Source organism: Vipera ursinii (assembly GCF_947247035.1).
Source record: "Vipera ursinii genome assembly, chromosome: 8".
NCBI classification, from domain to species: Eukaryota; Metazoa; Chordata; class Lepidosauria; order Squamata; family Viperidae; genus Vipera; species Vipera ursinii.
This window is the reverse complement of record NC_139519.1, coordinates 10,592,943-10,610,299: the sequence shown is the minus strand read 5'-3', so window position 1 is coordinate 10,610,299 and position 17,357 is coordinate 10,592,943. Positions and strand designations below refer to the sequence as shown.

Genomic DNA, 17,357 nt, shown 5'->3' with positions numbered 1-17,357 from the left:
AACTTTTATGGTAAGAGAGAGAGAGAGAGAGAGAGAGAGAGAGAGAGAGAGAGAGAGAGAGAGAGAGAGAGAGAGATTTTGTCTTAATAAAACAGGTAAGTAACACCGAGAAGATGCAACTTGTCTCACTGGGATACAGGAATAGCACCATTTACCTTACTAAACCACTCTGCACTTGCTGGAAATGCTTAAGAAGCATCAAGGTGCTCTTTGTAAGAAAATAGGACATTGGCAAGGTGCAGGCCCATTGAATTCAAAAAGGGGACTTGCTCAGACTGCAGACAATCAGCACACGTCTACCAGCCCTTATTTTCTTATGCCAGAAGACAAAGAATGAAGCAGACAGGGGTGTGGAGTCTTCAAACAACCCTAGTGTCTCCCAAGACCTTGGTATCTACTATGGTGGGAGGTGGAAAGATTTATTTCCTGGTGGATATGGGTGCTATGCATTCTGTAGTCACTAAACCACTGGCTCTTAAATCTAATCAAGTTATGCCTGTTGTTGGAGCCTCAGGATAATCCAACATCAACCCCTTTTACAACCTTTGGAAATGGATGTTGGAGGGAAAAGTTGACACATGGCCTTTTGAATGTGCATGACTGCCCCATCCACTTTTGGGAGGTGACCTACTTTCTAAATGACAAGCCACTCTTTCTTTTGATCAAGGAAGAATCACAATGTTTTTGCCAAAACTTGAATCCTGGAGACTTGTTTTTGCCTATCTTGAAATCCCCACGCAGGAAAGAGTTTCCCCATCTAAGGCAGTCTATCTTAAATGATAGAATGATCATTGAATGATCTCTGGTGAGCTCGGGACAGGGGTTGTTTCTCTGTCCTAGTCCTATTAGACCTCTCTGCGGCTTTTGATACCATCGACCATGGTATCCTATTGCGGTGTCTCAGGGGGTTGGGAGTGGGAGGCACTGTTTTACGGTGGTTCTCCTCCTATCTCCTGGGCCGTTCGCAGTTGGTGTTGACGGGAGGGCAGAGATCCGCCCCGAGGCCTCTCGTTTGTGGAGTTCCTCAGGAGTCGATTCTCTCTCCCCTCCTGTTCAACATCTATATGAAGCCGCTGGACGAGATCATTCGTGGTTTCGGGGTGGGGTATCATCAGTATGCTGATGATACCCAACTTTTTCTCTCCACCCTGAACAACCCAGTGATGCCCTCGCCGTGATGTCCCGTTGCCTGGAGGCGGTCCAGGTCTGGATGGGGAGAAACAGGCTTCGTCTCAATCCTGCCAAGACTGAGTGGCTGTGCATACCGGCATCTCAGGTTAACCAGACTATTCCATCTTTAACGATGGGGGGTGAAGTGTTACCCCCCATTGATAGGGCTCGCAACTTGGGCGTCCTCCTGGATTCACGGCTCAATTTTGAAGATCACATAGGAATCATGACCAGAGGGGCTTTTGCCCAGGTTCACCTGGTGCACCAGTTGCGACCCTATCTGGACTGAGATGCTCTACGCACAGTCACCCATGTGCTCGTGACCTCCCAGTTAGACTACTGCAACGCTCTCTACATGGGGCTGCCCTTGAGCACCACTCGGAGGCTTCAGCTGGTGCAGAATGCTGCTGCGTGAGTTGTGATGGGGGTTTCCCGATACTCCCATGTAACACCTCTACTCCGCGAGCTGCATTGGCTTCTGGTTGCCCTCCGGGTGAGATTCAAGGTGCTGATGATGACCTATAAAGCCCTAAATGGCTTGGGTCTGGGATATTTGAGGGAACACCTGCTGCCGGCATCAAGTTCCCTTCGTCCTGTGCGCTCCCACAGGGAGGGTCTGCTCAGGTTGCCGCCGGTAAAAGATTGCCGGCGGATAACACCCAGGGGGAGAGCCTTCTCAGTGGGTGCGCCTGCCCTTTGGAACCAGCTGCCCGTGGAGCTTAGGACTGCCCCCGACCTTCGTTCATTTCGCCAGGATCTGAAGACCTGGCTCTTTGAGCTTTCCGGCCCAGGCTGAGAGTTTTTAATTGGGGTTCTATATTTTTCAGGGATCAAATTTAATTATTTTTAATTATTTTTAACTTTTGTATTGTATTGACGTTTTTAAATACCTTGTAAAACACCCTGAGTCCTACAGGAAAAGGGCGGTATATAAATTCAATAAACTTAAACTTCAATAAACTTAAATGCAGTTATGTCATGGGTCGGGTCTTCAGGCAATCCAGGATGAGCTAAGCATATTCCTCCTGTGGAAATTGCCTTGAAACCAGGAGAGGAACCTGTGCAAATTAAACAGTATGCTCTTTCTGAGAAAGCTAGAGCAGGACTGAGGCCAATCACTAATTATTTCCTACAGTATGATCTTCTGAAGAAAGGGAAAACGTCCTTCCATTGTCCAGTTCTGCCATTTAAGAAATTATGTTTTGAATTTTACCTGTGTTCCATTTTACTGAAATATGATATGGCAAATAACTAAATAGTTAAGACACCTGGTGGGTTTTCATCTGGCTCTGGACTGCAGAATTATCAGTCTACTCACAGCGACAATTCACCCTACAGTGCTAAATTCTTATATTTTGATTTCACCTTAGTTTTGCATGATTCAACTGTGTTGGGCTTAAAAGATGCCTTATTCTCTATTCACCTTCAACGAACTAGCCAGAGGTATTTGCTTTTCAGTGGTCTGACAATCAACATGTACAGGGAACTCAGCTATAGTGGACTATGTTACCCCAAGGATTTGAAAACAACTCGAGCATTTTTGGTGAAGCTCTTGTCTCTGACCTACTCAGATAGACACCCCCACCCCCAACCAGGAATAAATAGCACTGTGTTGCAGTGTCTATGGAGATTCTCAATCATCCAGGTCATGGTTTCCCAAAGGTGCTTTTCAAAAGGCAGCAGGACTTGAAGAACCGCAGAAGTGTCTTTGTGAAACATTTTCAAGGAAAAACCAAGGAAGTCCAGTTGCCTTTTGAAAAGCACATTTGGGACTGTGTTGCAATATGTGGATGATTTTTCTTTAGGGCTCTTTCTGAGATAGAATGTCTCAGAATGAGACAGGTGATTGTGAATAAGCTAAATCCAACTTCTTTAATGCTGGTAGATAATTCACCTGATGGTTTACCTCAGGATTGCATGCAAGGTCTTGATGCGGTTTACTCCAGCAAATCAGATTTGAGTAATGAGTCTTTACACAATGCAGAATGAGGATAGTTTATTGATGGAAGCAGCTACATCTGGGAAAGCCAGCGTGAAATTTTGGGAGAGGAAACATTGGCTTTGAATACACCAGCTCCAAAGGCAGAACTTGTTGCATTAAATGGGCTTTGCAACTGGCAAATGGTAAAATGGCCATTTTTTTCTTGACAGCAAATAAGCCCTTGGTGTTGTTGATTCCCATGGAGCTGTGTGGTGGGGAAAAGGTTTGATTACAGGAAAAGGTAAAGAGATTAAATATGGAGAAGAAATCTTGTAGAATTTAGATGCCATCTGGAATGTAAGGGTGATTTACTAGTAAGATAAAGGCAGATGGGTCTGTTTGGACTTGGGGGAAATGAAACCTTCTGGAAAAAGGATCTCCAAAATCAAATCTGAGAGAAGCCACTGGTTGATTAGTAGGCTGTATTCACATCAACACACTGCCTGTTACTGTTGCAGACCTGAAAGACAAAGCAAGAGATTATCAGTGGAATAAGACTGCACTTTCCTACAAAACTAAGCTCTGTCGTTCCTTAGAACTAACCCAAACTTTTTTCAGGTTATAAAAAGCAAGCGGAAATGATTCCTGATCCTTTAAGATAAGGTTTGGGTTTGCTTCAGCATTTCTAAGTGGCTTCATTATTAAGTCACAACCAGCTCTGATTTTCTCGTTTCTCTCTTCCCTATGGAGATGCCTACAAGTTCAGAGAAAGGACTGTCTCTTGACAGTCTATCCAAAGATACTGTGAGAAAGAAGCACAAGGCTCTAAGAAGGCCAGGCATTTTCTTCTTGCAAGAAAGAAAGAAGCCATGGACATTCACCTCATTTGTTGGGGTTGTAGTTTGAAGGAAAAACAAAATAAGAAAACCGAAAGAAGGCCAGATGAATCCTTTTTCTTCTTCTTAGATTCACTGTAGTGTGGGAAATCTAAACGAGCTTTCAGCAAGATCCATTGTGAAATTTTTAATGATCACCCCTTGGAATCAGACTTTAGAGCATACCGATTAGCGGTAAACTTTTACTAACCTTTCCATCTGCACATTTTGTTCCAAGATCAACCATTCCATAATCTGGATCATCTGGTGAATTGGTGGATTTGCAAGAAATTATATTTCCAGTTGGGGGCTTTACGCATAATAACCTGCCACACTTTTTATCCCTGAAAAGGAAATAGTGAATTCATGCTAATTAGCAAGAATGGAGTAATGAGAGGCTGGTTCCTTTGCTTATTTGAAAGCATTTTGTTTCCTTGTTTGTTTCCCATGTCACCATATCCTGGGTGACTTACAATACAATAAAAAATTAGAAATTGCTAAAATCAATTAGAATAAAAGTTAAAAATTAAAAACCAAGATGAAGGGCAGTCTGGGGGTGAGATTACCTTCTCTACCCAGTCAGCCCACCCCAACGTAGCAGGCCCATGTTGGGGACCCAAGTAGAGCCAGGTTTATAGGCTGTTCCCGGAGGCCAGAATTCTGGGGTAGACCTCACCTCTGACAAGAAAATATTGCCAAGGGGGGGGGGTCCACAGCAGAAAAGGCTTTTCTCCTGCACCTCGCCAGCCAAAGGTCTTTGGTTGACAGAATCCAAAGCAGGCCCTTTCCATGGAAACACTGGGGCAGGTTAGTCCCAACAAGGTAAGGCAGTTCCACTGATACCCTGGACCCATGGCATAAGGGACTTTAAAGGTCATGACCAACTCCTTGAATTTTCCAGGAGCAACTGGCAACCTGTGCAGCTTGTGTAACAATGGTGTCACATGTGCCACACCAGGGCCTCCCGGACTCTCAGCGTCATTGCCTTCTGTACCAGTTGTGGCCTCCAAAAGCTCTTCAAGGGTTATCACTATGCAGTAATCCAGCTGGGAACAGGGCATGAGTGACTCTGCCAACAATCTTGATTTGTGTTGTATGTGTGTTTGTGTGTGTGTGTGTGTTTAATTAGTGGTGGAGAACCAGGCGTTTGCTCAGCCTCAGTAGGAACTAGTTGCCCCTAACACATAACTGAACAATCTCACAAGGTGTTTCAAGGTTTGGGGCAAAATAGAGAACACAGTTCCTGTATCTCCAACTGGCTCACTGTGATTTCCTTGTTTTTGAGGGTGAAGATGATTGAGTCAGGATTCTTATCTTAAGAGCAAGGAATGCACCTGTTATCCACCTGGAAAACTCCTAAAGTGGATCTTAGGAGGCTTGGTTTTTCCATATCTCTGGTTTAAAATTCTCACAATCTCTGATCAGTGGATGACGGGATGATGGGAGTTGAAATCTACAGATCAACCTCACTAAATGTTGGAGAGTGAAATTGTCCTGAATAATTGCTAACATTCGATTTCAATTTAATAAAAATATGAGAGTAAAGAGGAATAACAGGAAACAATGGCACAGGGGTCTGTTTGTTTGTGTAAGAGCTAAAGGCAGAGTTTGGATTTACACAGATCACTAAAAGAAAATGTGCCTTATTGTTTATTTTGGGTTCAATATGTGGTACAAATTTAGCCATTGTGCTTTATAAATCATGATTTATCACTAAATGCAATTCATAATCTCAGCCAACCAGGGTTTATTCAGTAATATGCAGGGTAAACAAGCTGGGTGATGTCCTCCCAAAGAGAAAGGCTGATTATACCATAGTCCTTGACTTATGACCACAAATTGGTGAAGAATTTCCATTTCTAAACAAGGCTGTTGGTAAGTGAGCTACTCCCAATTTTATGACCTTTTTGCCATGGATGTTAAATGAATCGCATGGTTGTTAAGCAAATTTGACTTCCCCCATTGACTTTGATTTACTAGAATCTGGCTGGGAAGGTCAGAAATGATGATCATGTGATCTTGGGACACTGCAGCCCTCATAAATATATGTTGGTCGCCAAGCACCCAAATTTTGGTCACACGACTATAGGAATGCTGCAACATTAAGTAAGTGCAAGGACTAGTTCTGCGTCACTTCTTTGAAGTCATTAAACAAATAGTTGTAAGTCAAGGACTATATCTCCTTTCTGACACAATCTTTTAAAAGGCACTTCTATCCTTATGGCACTCCTTTTGCACCCAGCTTTTGTTCCATCTTGTAACCCAAGATGGAAAACTAAGGAAAATTAGCCATTCAGATATTGACTCACATTTCTGTTGTTTTAGCCAGGTGATAGAATCAAGTTCCAACAGATGTGGGCATAAATATATTTCTGATGTTATCCTTATATCATATCGTCATCATAGCAGGAAATAATTTAGATTGCTTACTGTGGTTTGCATTTAATGTATCTACCCTTTTCCCTTCCGCAGTGGTAACGTTCTGTGCCTCGCAGGTTATACTCAAAACATAATTCTGGAGCCACAGTTACATCTGCAAGAGAGCGTGAAGACAAATACCTGAATGTGTAACATGCCAGCAATATAAAGATTGGCTTAAGAGATCTCAGAGGAGAGATTATTTGCTTATTATTTGCTACTTAATATTTGCTTATTTGTAATCTATTATTTTGTAATCCATTATTTATCTAATCCTCAGTAGGCTTGAATCATCCTCTATCTGATACAGTGCTACACTAAACTTGCTCATTTCATTTTATGGACACAAAAGCTGAAGCCACTTTATGCAAGTTGCAGAAGACCCACAGTAAATCAATGTCTGGAGGGGAATCTGAGCGCAGCTTCATTCCTCTGTGTGCTGATCCTCCATTTCCCAAGTTTAAAACTATTGTAGATACATTCCTGTGTGGAATGCAGTGAGGAGGGGGATCCCCGGGTGGGAGGGGTGCAGTCCAGATGAACAAGAGGCAATTCAGCCCCAATGTTACATGTGAGAGAAAGAGGGTGAAGACAGCTACTCCCTAATTATTCACAGAGTGTATTGTAGGAGCAGATAGTAGAGTCCTTAGTCCAGAAAGATTTTGTCTACAGCAGTGAAAGAAGAAAGAACTCAGCATGGAAAAACCATCCTGTGTCATTCTTGGTTTGAGACCTTTTCAATTCCTGGGCATAAGCCTTTCTGAATATAGCTGGATTACTTGCAAAAGAGTGAGCTATTTCCATTATTTGGAATGTTAAATCATTTCATGCTATTTAAGTGACCAAAATAAAAATTTCTTTGTTTAAACTGAGAGTTTCCATTTTCAAAGCAATGGAAATAATCCAGCAAGTCTCCATTTATTTATTAATCTAATAGATGGGTTGATCATGCAAGTGAAACAATATTCTGATTTAAATTTGGATTCCCAATCACCATCACATGCCATCTGACCCTTCATAAAAAATGTAGACAAGGTGATAGAAGGGCAACTCATCAAATTTACAGACAACACCAAGGTGGTGAGAATAGCCATCCCTCCAGAAGATAGGCTTAGGATCCAGAAGAGACTTCAACACTCGGTCCTATCTAACAAAATGAATTCAATGGTGAAAAAAGTAAAAAAATAAAGTTCTAAATTTAGGCAAGAAATACCAAATCACAGGTACAGAATAGGTGATTCCTGCCTCAGCACTGTAACTGTAAGAGGGATCTTGGAATCCTAGTGGACAACCACTTAAATATGCACCATCAGTGTGCTGCAACTGCCAAAAATCCAATACAGTCCTAGGCTATATTAATAGAGGGATAAAATCAAGATCATGTGAAGTGTTAGTACCACTGTATAATGCTTTGGTAAGATCACAGTTGGAATATTGCATCCAGTTTTGTTTGCCACGATATAAAAAGGATGTTGAAATTCCAGAAAGAACACAGACAAAAACAGCAAATATGATTAGGAGATTAGAGGCTAAAACATTTAAAGAACAGTGGCACAAATTGGATTTGTCTAATCTAATGAAAAGAAAGACTTGAGGTGATATGATAGCAGAGTTCCAATATTTGAGGGACTGCCACAAAGATGAGGGGGTCAAGTTATTCTCCAAACACCTGAAAGGAGAACACGACCAATGGATGGAAACTAATCAAGGAGAGAACCAACCTAAAAACAAGGAGAAATTTCCTTACAGAACAATTAATCAATGGAAAGCCTTGCCTTCAGAGGTTGTGGGTGCTCCAACACTGGAAGTTTTTAGATAAGAGATTGGAAATGGTATACAGTTTCCTGCTTGAGCAGGAGGTTGGCTAAAAGACCTTCAAGGCTCCTTCCACTCAGTTATTCTGTTAATTCTGACTCTTTTGATTAGTGACTGGAAACCTGTGTTTGGGCTTTCAACATGCAAATCCTCACTGCTCCACTGATCTATGGCCAAGATAAATCTCCCTAATGAAAACTATCTACTTTATATGGAAAAGGGAACTTATTTTCAGTTTCCTTTTTCAACATAAAACCAAATTCTGTGAATCGTCTGAAAGTCAGGAGTGATCAGTGACAAGAATCACATCCCTCAACATCTGTCTCTTCAATTATTATGCCAAATGCAAAGAAAATTTCAATCTCGGGGTTTGAATATTCTTAGCACACAGTCCCATAATCAATTTACATTATCTCTCATTGAGATTGTCTCATATCATTCTCCAATTTGGGAATGTATCCACAACCCACAAAAGCATCCTTCCCCCAAAGTCCGTCTTTCCAGATTTCTGGTCTGCAACTGCCATCATCTTTGACCTTTGGCCGAGTTCTCTAGGGATGACTGGAGCTTTAAACCCAAAGATCTGGAGGGCTGGGTTCTAAAACCTTCAAAGAAAGACCTTCTTCTTGAAAAAAATATTCCACCTGGACAAGACCTTCAGAAGTTGTGTATGCTCCAACACTGGAGATTTTTTAAAGAAGAGATTGGAAATGTTATATGGCTTCCTGCTTGAGCAGGGAGGTGGACTAGAAGACCTCCAAGGCTCCTTCTAGCTCTGTTACAGAACAGAAATGTAATGATGATTTACTATGGATAAAAAAGGAGAAAATATCTTTCATTAATGGCAATGAGCAGGGCTTTTTTTCCTCATAGAACGCTCAGAACGGAGTTCCGGCACCTTTTTTGGATGGAACCTTGTAGGGTAGGCAAGGTGGGTTGTATGACATGTGTGAGTTCCGGCACCTTTTTCTTTTACAAAAAAAGCATTCTGAAATGCTAAAGTTGACTTACGTGATCCAAAGAGAGAAATACATTGGTTTGTCAAGATGGGGCAATCCCCATTGTAGCAATAACCATTGTTGTTTTGGCATGGTTGTCCATTCCTTTGGAAGACATCCATGGGACACTCAGCAGATTGGCCAGTGCAGTGTTCAGGGACATCACACTCATCCTTTGCTCTCCGGCATACTGTTCCTGCTGTCTGAATCTGTGGGTGAGAATCAAAAATACTCCCAGCTATCACTCTTCTGCAGCAGAGATCAAAGAGTCAAACCATGATTCACAACACATTTCAAAACCTCCTCTTCATCTGTTTTGAGGATCACCAAGCAAGGCATCCCTGCCCTGTAACAACTGTGTGTGGTGTCTAGAAGTCCCAGTCTGTCTTATTTGCTATGGGGAAATGATTGCAATGAAAGGCTCAATTCCTGAAATACAAGTTCTACATGTTGGCTGACCGTAAAGTGAAAATCAGTTGGGCTTCCATGAAAAAGCAGCAAAAAGTGAATTGCTGAACTTATCCTGATATATTTTTATTTCTTTACATGGAAAGAAGCTATCATAGAATTTTCTGTCACATGCTGAAAAACACGTGGCTCCCTTCTCTTGCTGTGATTCTGGACTTGTGATGGAAATATGGTAATAACAAAATGTTTTGGGCCCCTCTGCTCAAAAGATTCATTACAGAGTCAACTGGGACCCCACACAAAAAGAAGGAACGAGGCACCTCTCTTTTCATGGTCTTGCAGAACCTCCAGAATGAGCCACCAAAACACCTGAATTTAGAGCTTTACAGAGCAGGTAGAGAACTTAAGGGGGAAAAAGGCAACTTTACTTCCAGACATCTCCTGCACCAATTTCCATCCTAAAAGGCTCAGACAGAAAAATGTCACGGCATTACCAGGGACCTCTTAGAACCTTCCAGAAAGTCAGGAAGCTGAGTTAGGGCACCAATCTCAAACATTGCCCACCCTTATTTAAACTGGATTTCCATGCAAACTCAAAGAACAAATATATTATTTTCACAGATGTGATTTAACATGTCAAAAGAGGGGATTTATTTAACAGCAAGATGTGCAACAATAAAAGAAGACAGTTACAATTACATAAAATTACTAAAACAAATAAAACTAGACTTGGAAAAAATGGAAAAACCTACAATGCTGGGGAGAATAGCAACAATGAAGATGGATATTCTACCAAAATACTTTTTTATTTCAAACATTGCCTATAAGATTAGGAAAAAACTTCTTTGATGAACTAAATAAATTAATACTGAAATTCATTTGGCAAAGAAAAAAAGCTAGAATTAGATTGAAAATGCTTCAAGAAACGAAAGAAAATGGAGGATTTTGACTACCGGACTGGATTTTATACTATCAAGCAGCTGTATTAACATGGCTAAAAGAGTGGATAATGCTTAGAGATAAAAGACTGCTATACCTAGAGGGACATGATAATAAATAATAAATAAACCTTTATTGTCAAAGTACAACATGTGTACATTGAGATTAGCTGAGCCTCCCCCCGTGCTCTCTCCCCCCAACACACAGTGACAAAAACCCTCCATCCCACCACACCATGTGACCCAACTACACCACACACCGGCCTCCCAAGTCAATTCTGCATAAGATTATGTCCCATTTAAAAGCCTAACAGCCCACGGATAAAAGCTATTTTTCAGCCTGTTTGTACGGCTGGCTATATGCAGTTTTTTTAGAATGGGAAAAAGTAAAAACAAAATTTTGCATGAAAATACCTGTATGGCTCTCAACAATGGAAGCATTTATTCACCCAAACCTAACTAACTATGAGAAAACTATAACTTATAAAGACATCTTGAATAATGAAGGGAAATTAAAACACAGACAAGAATTAGAAGAACAGGGTTTTGACCTACGACAGTCGCCATATCTGCAAATCCAAATGAGATATGAAAAAGACGTTAAAACATCTGGATTTTGTAAAGAATAGACAGAATTTGACAAGATGCTACTGACATCAGATGAAAAATTGATTAAGAAACTTTATAAAGGTACGTTAAGAATAAAGATGGAAGAGGAACAAGTTAAAGAAATAATGATCACACGGGCAAAGATTTTTGGACATTACATAGAACTAGAAAACTGGCAAAGCCTTTGGGAAAGCAATTCTAAAATAACAAAAGTGGTGGCATTTAACACCGGTGAGGTGAGCAAAAATGTTTAAAAACATATCTAGCAACTGTTGGAAATGTAGACAAAAACCAGGCACTTATTACCTCTTTGGTGGACATATTCCAAAGCTAATAGATTCAGGTCAAGAATACACTTATGGTGAAAATGACTAAAAAACATATAGATTTTAAGCCAGAATTATTTTTGTTAGGCACAATTGTAGAAAATTATGAGAAAGAGTGTATATATCTAACTTTACATGTATTAACTGCAGTGAAAATTGTACTTGCTCAATATTGGAAAAATGAACGTAGACAATGTGTTGCTGATAAAATATGAAACATTTCGGATTACATATATATATATATATACACACACATACATAATAAAAGAAAGAGTGCATTTTAGATTGAGAAAAGGCTGAAATTTTGTTAAATTATCCTCCCTACGGATATGTTCATAAGGGTCAGATAAACTGGAAAAAGGGATAGGAATAGGGTTGAAATGTTTGATGGATAGTAAACAGCCAAGAGATATTACATTTCATTTCTATATGGCTAGTATGGAGCAGGGTAAAATCTCTCCTGGTGTTAAAAATAAACAAGCCTTACTCTGCATTGGTCGCAACACTCTCCATCTGTACATTGTGACCCTGGTGTCAGCTTACACGTAGTAGCATCGCAGCACGGATTTTGACAATTCTGAAAATCAAAACATATCAAATAATGTCATAGGCTTTTCGGCCTGGTCTTCTTCAATTGGTCTATTTTGAAGAGGGAAACGGGCGAGGAAAAGGATATTTCTGCCATGTGTTCCCTCTGATGGGTTCACGGTAGCAAATGCACAAACTGTTATTTCAAATGAAGGATAGCATATCTACGTGAAACAGACTTACCTGATATCTTCTGTATGAAAAGAATAAAACAAATAAAAATATCCTCACCTCCTAATGGTGAGGTCAATGTACACCCACATTCCTTTCTTATTCATGAGGGATTTTCTACTCATGATGTCAGACTTTAACGTGGTCCAGAGAGGAAGCACCAACCATGAGTATTAACACTACTTTGTAAGGTTACAGTAGCAGAATCTTTCAACAATGAAAGTACATTTCTACCGGATCAAGAAATTAAGATGCTTGGCAATTCCAAAGCTTCTGCAGACTAAGGTATCCTCTTATTTGAACACTGAGTTGATTTTTCCTCCTCCTTTGGTCTCTCAAGGACATTATCACAGACCATTACATGTGTATTTAAAAATATAAAGAGAACATTTTACTAAATTACTGTTCTCATAAAAAAACATTATAAGGGATCAGAGCATAGATTGAAGATCATCAGTTATGGGAGGAAGCAGCTCAAGAAAATAGTGGGAGAGATAATGTGGCCATATCAACAAAATAGGGGTTTTCAGGAGGGAAGGATTTTTTTGTAGTGGTAAGTCAATCATTTTTTAAAAATACGCTGTCTTCCTCAAATGGTAGTGAGGTACCATTTCTCCATTCCTCTACAACTGGTTAACCAAATCCAAGAAACCACTTCATACATGCATGTACAAGAAGGACACAAACCTGTGCCTTTCATAAACAAACCCCTCGGATGGCTCAAACACTTAGAAAGCTAGATGGTTTTGCAAGGATTCCCATTTTTGAGAAAGTTCTTTGAATTAACATTGTTAATTAAAAATAAAACTTACTCCAGGAGAGCCACAGTCACATTCTTCTCCCTCCTCAACAAAGTAATTTCCACAAACTGCAGGTGAAACAATATCTGTTTTCAAGGGTTTATTGTCAATGCATTTTGATTTAATATCATCACGAAACGTCTGGTATTGATTCCGACTACAATCGCTGAAGTAAAAGGCAGGCTTAGACCTGTAGAGATGAACCAAAATAAGACCATGACATCATCCATATTTGGACTAGGAACAGAATTCATAGCAAAAACATATAAGATGAAAAAGGGATGGCTAATGAAGAAATGCAGTGTTTTTTTCCTCTAAAGCTTACAAAATAACTAAGAGAGCTCTTTGTACCCCTTGATCTTAGCCCCAGGTTATCCTCCCTCAGTTTTAATTCCACTAACTTTCCTTTCTTTTTTAACAAAATACATTTGCAATGAGTACTCCATGTGATATTAGTTGATCGAGCTGCGTCTTGTGTTTGAGTGGGGTGCCTTTTATTTTAATTTTTAGTCAGCCTCTCTGTGGAAGAGCAATAATATAATTGAATGGAAAACAGTGAAATTTTGATCCAGTTTTAATTTTCTTCTTTTGCAGGGATAGGACCTTTTATAACAATGAAGAGAGAGCTAAGTATGCTAACTCTTTATTGGCCTTAAAGTATCTGTTGTTGATTTCTTTTGTTGAAAAGGTGATAATATCAGCAACTTGCCACTGACCTCTGAAGCTGAATACTTAAACAGATGCAAACATGGCATCCTAAGCCCAGCAAAGCACCTTCCTAATGTTAAAACAAATCATTAGTAATATAATCATTGGCCCTCAAGTTAAGGGGTGGAAACAAGAATGCAAAGAGAATCTGATGGTGGCCATTAAATAGACAAGATGGTCCTCTTTCAAGGTCAAAGTTGCACCAGACCCCTTTGGTAGGGTTAATTAATTTAAGCAAAGTCTTCTGTACAAAACACCACAAAGTGTCTAGAAGTATTAAAGAATAATCATGATGCCCAGAAATTCTTCAGGAAGGACATTAAAGGCTACGTGACATTCTCCATACTTCCTGGCCTCCTTGCTATTGCACGAAATAGGAGGCAACGAAGTTCTCGGACTTTAGCAGAAGAAACGAGAAATTGATCCAAAGGTGGGATGATCACTGAGCCTACACAAAATGCTTACACCAAAGTTATGGGGACTTTTGCAACAGACAATTGCTGAGAAGGTTTTGCTTTCATTTTTCTTTTCTTTTTCCTTCTTGATGAAGTAAGGCCTAAACTTGCACCCGGAAGAAAATATTGGTAGTCCTTGACTTGCTGTCACAACTGGGACCAGAATTTCCATTGCCAAGCAAGCCAGTTGCTAAGTGAGTCATGCTCAGTTTTACAACTAGTTTTGCCACTTTGTTAAGTGAATCACACAGTCATTAAGGGACTCAGCTTGCTCCACTGGTTTTGCATATGGGAAGACAGCTGGGAGAATCACAACTGAGGATCCCATGAATGCAGGATGCTGCAAGCGTCATAAATACACGAGGGTGTCGCCAAATGCCCAAATTTTGATTCTGTGACTGAAGGGAGGCTGCAATAGTTGTAATTGACCAGTCATAAGTCCCTGTTCTCAGGGCCACTGTAACTTCAAATGATTGCTAAACAAATGGTTGTAAGTCAATGACTTCCTGTACATTGCTACCTGTTGATTTCAGAAGACTGCAATATATGACAGAGATGTCACATATTCTACCCTGATGAAAAAGAAAGGAGACATCCAACCTAGAACTAAGGAGAAATTTCCTGACAGTGAAAACAATTAATCAGTGGAACGACTTGCCTCCAGAAGTGGTGGGTGCTCCAACACTGGAGGTTTTCAAGAAGAGACTGGACAGCCACTTGTATAGGGCTTCCCGCTTGAGCAGAGGGCTGGACTCGAAGACCACCAAGGTCCCTCCCACTCTGTTATTCTGAAAGGGCGAGGCAGGAAAACCCCAAGGCTGCTAACTTATCTTTTTCTTCCTCCTGTTGCCTGCTTCAGAATATTTTCCCCCATTCTGCTTCCTACTTTAGGAAAGTCTTCAACATCTAACTTGGTTTCCTCTTTTATCCATCACAGATATTAATATTTGGTTTCTTTGGCTGTGCTTACTACGCTGTTTCTTTAAATTCTGGGGTTTGGGAGGAAGCTACTGAAGGATGGCAATCAATTGCTGAGAACATTTCTACCTTTTTAAATATGACACATTTTAACTGCACATGGAAAGTGACACACAAATGACCAAACCCTCTTTTTTGTAACTCTCTATTTCATTTTTGATAATAATAATAATAATAATAATAATAATAATAATAATAATAATAATAATGATGATGATGATGATGATGATGATGATGATGATGATGATGATGATGATGATGGAAGGGACCTTAGAGGTCATATAGTCGAACCCCCTGCTCAGGCAGGAAACCCTATACCATTTCAGACAAATGGCTGTCTAGTCTGTTCTTAAAAATTTCCAGTGTTGGAGCATTCACAGCCTCTGGAGGCAGGTTGTTCCACTGGTTAATTGTTCTAATTGTTAGGGAATTTCTCCTTAGTTCTAGGTTGCTTCTCTCTTTGCTTCCATCCGTTGCTTCTTGTCCTGCTTTCAGGCGCTTTGGAGAATAGCTTGACTCCCTCTTCTAAGTGGCAGCCCCTGATATATTGGAACACTGTAAGTTCTCAGCATATTTAATTTAACAATTAATTGCAACCATTTAAAAATAACTTGATTGGAAAGGCATTAAAATTTTTCTTCAGTCCTTACCCTGCCACCGGAGACATAATGCATGACCTATGAATAGGACAAAGACAGTTACCCTTGTCATGTTCCATGCCCAGATTATGACCCAGCTCATGGGCCATTACAATTGCAACCAAAAGATATGATTCATTATAATCCTGAAGAAAAGAGAATATTTTGTTTATTGTTAGTCTGCCAAGAAACTGAAAGTGAATCGGATTATTAATAACACTAAGTGGCTAAACCTGGTGACTAAGCAAACAATTTTAAATCCAGGATATTATCTCAGGATTTCTCTAGCTCTTCTGAATGTATGTGTGTCCACCAAGATTCTAGAACATACACAGACACATCCAGAAGGAAACTTTAAAGCCCAGAAGCTACAGCAAAATGAGAAGATCAAAAGCTATGCATCCATTTGCTGTCTGCATTTATTTACTTACTAAAAATTAGAGGCAACATCAGTCCAAAAGCTACTCAGTGTCTTTTGCTACAAGCTAGCATTTTCAGAATATTGAAGGTACCGATCCTATGCAGACTTAAGAATGACTTGGTCTTTCTGAGTAAAATAATCTTCTTGAGTAAACAGGCTTACCAATACCTCGTATTACCAGGATCCTAACTCTGCTTATTAAGAAACAAAACTTTATGAGCTTTGTTGTATAAGTTTTATTTATTGCCATGACTATCCATTCTTTCTACATGAAGAAAAAAAAACTAAGTTTACTGTTTCTCAATAAATGCATAGCATCAACTTAACTAATATGGTTTTCTTTCAGGATCTTAAAATACTGGATTTTTTTTCTTTTTAAATAGATTTAGTATTCTCTCATTTTCTCAATGTAGTATAATTCAGTCATAAGCAATCTTGATACTAAATTTCTTGAAATGAAAGAAGGGTGACTCATGTTTTTCATTAGGATTGCTAAGAACATTATTCAGAAGCCTTATTTGAACGTATTATAAGTATTATATGATTTGACCTGCTCATTTGCTAGCTAGAGCACAGTTTGACTCCTCCTGATCTAGAAACATTATAATATTATTGTCATCTTTGATATATAGCATATTGTATACAAAACAGTTTGTTCTGCAACATGGCTAGAATGCATTGTGTCAAAATGCAACGAGTTGAGGCAGGACCTGCAGATGTCAAGTCCATCAATAAATATTTATTTATTTTTATTTTATTTTAATTCCATTTATATCCTGCCCTTCTCCGAAGACTCAGGGCGGCTTACAAGCTTAGCAGTAGCCTTCATTCTATGTATATGCCTGCTTATTAGGGCTTTCACCCCCCACAAGCAGCATCATTACAAAGTCAGCTTAATTGCCCCCAACAATCTGGGTCCTCATTTTACCTACCTCGAAGGATGGAAGGCTGAGTCAACCTTGAGCCTGGTGGGATGCGAACCTGCACTAATTGCAGGCAGCTGGTGTTATTTATTTATTTATTTATTTATTTAAATTAATTATGGATGAAAATAATGTGGATCAAAAATAAGAACTTTATTTGTAAAGAAGTTATGCCTGTATATAAGTTTTCACTTGAG

General features: G+C 39.7%; 1 protein-coding gene across 1 annotated transcript in view; it reads right to left on the bottom strand.

The window, feature by feature from the left end:
• Positions 1-3,151: 3,151 nt before the first annotated feature.
• The window catches only part of LOC310643887 (zinc metalloproteinase-disintegrin-like protein H4 subunit A), a 126,489-nt gene continuing 112,283 nt past the window's right edge, over positions 3,152-17,357 (bottom strand). Inside the window, exons 11-17 of the mRNA XM_083368550.1 lie at positions 15,829-15,962; positions 13,050-13,227; positions 11,966-12,055; positions 9,211-9,406; positions 6,397-6,499; positions 4,178-4,310; positions 3,152-3,611 (exon numbers count right to left, since the gene is read on the bottom strand). Coding sequence (XP_083224676.1) covers positions 3,564-3,611; positions 4,178-4,310; positions 6,397-6,499; positions 9,211-9,406; positions 11,966-12,055; positions 13,050-13,227; positions 15,829-15,962 — 882 coding nt within the window. The 3' untranslated portion in view covers positions 3,152-3,563. The remainder of the gene's footprint in view (positions 3,612-4,177; positions 4,311-6,396; positions 6,500-9,210; positions 9,407-11,965; positions 12,056-13,049; positions 13,228-15,828; positions 15,963-17,357) is intronic.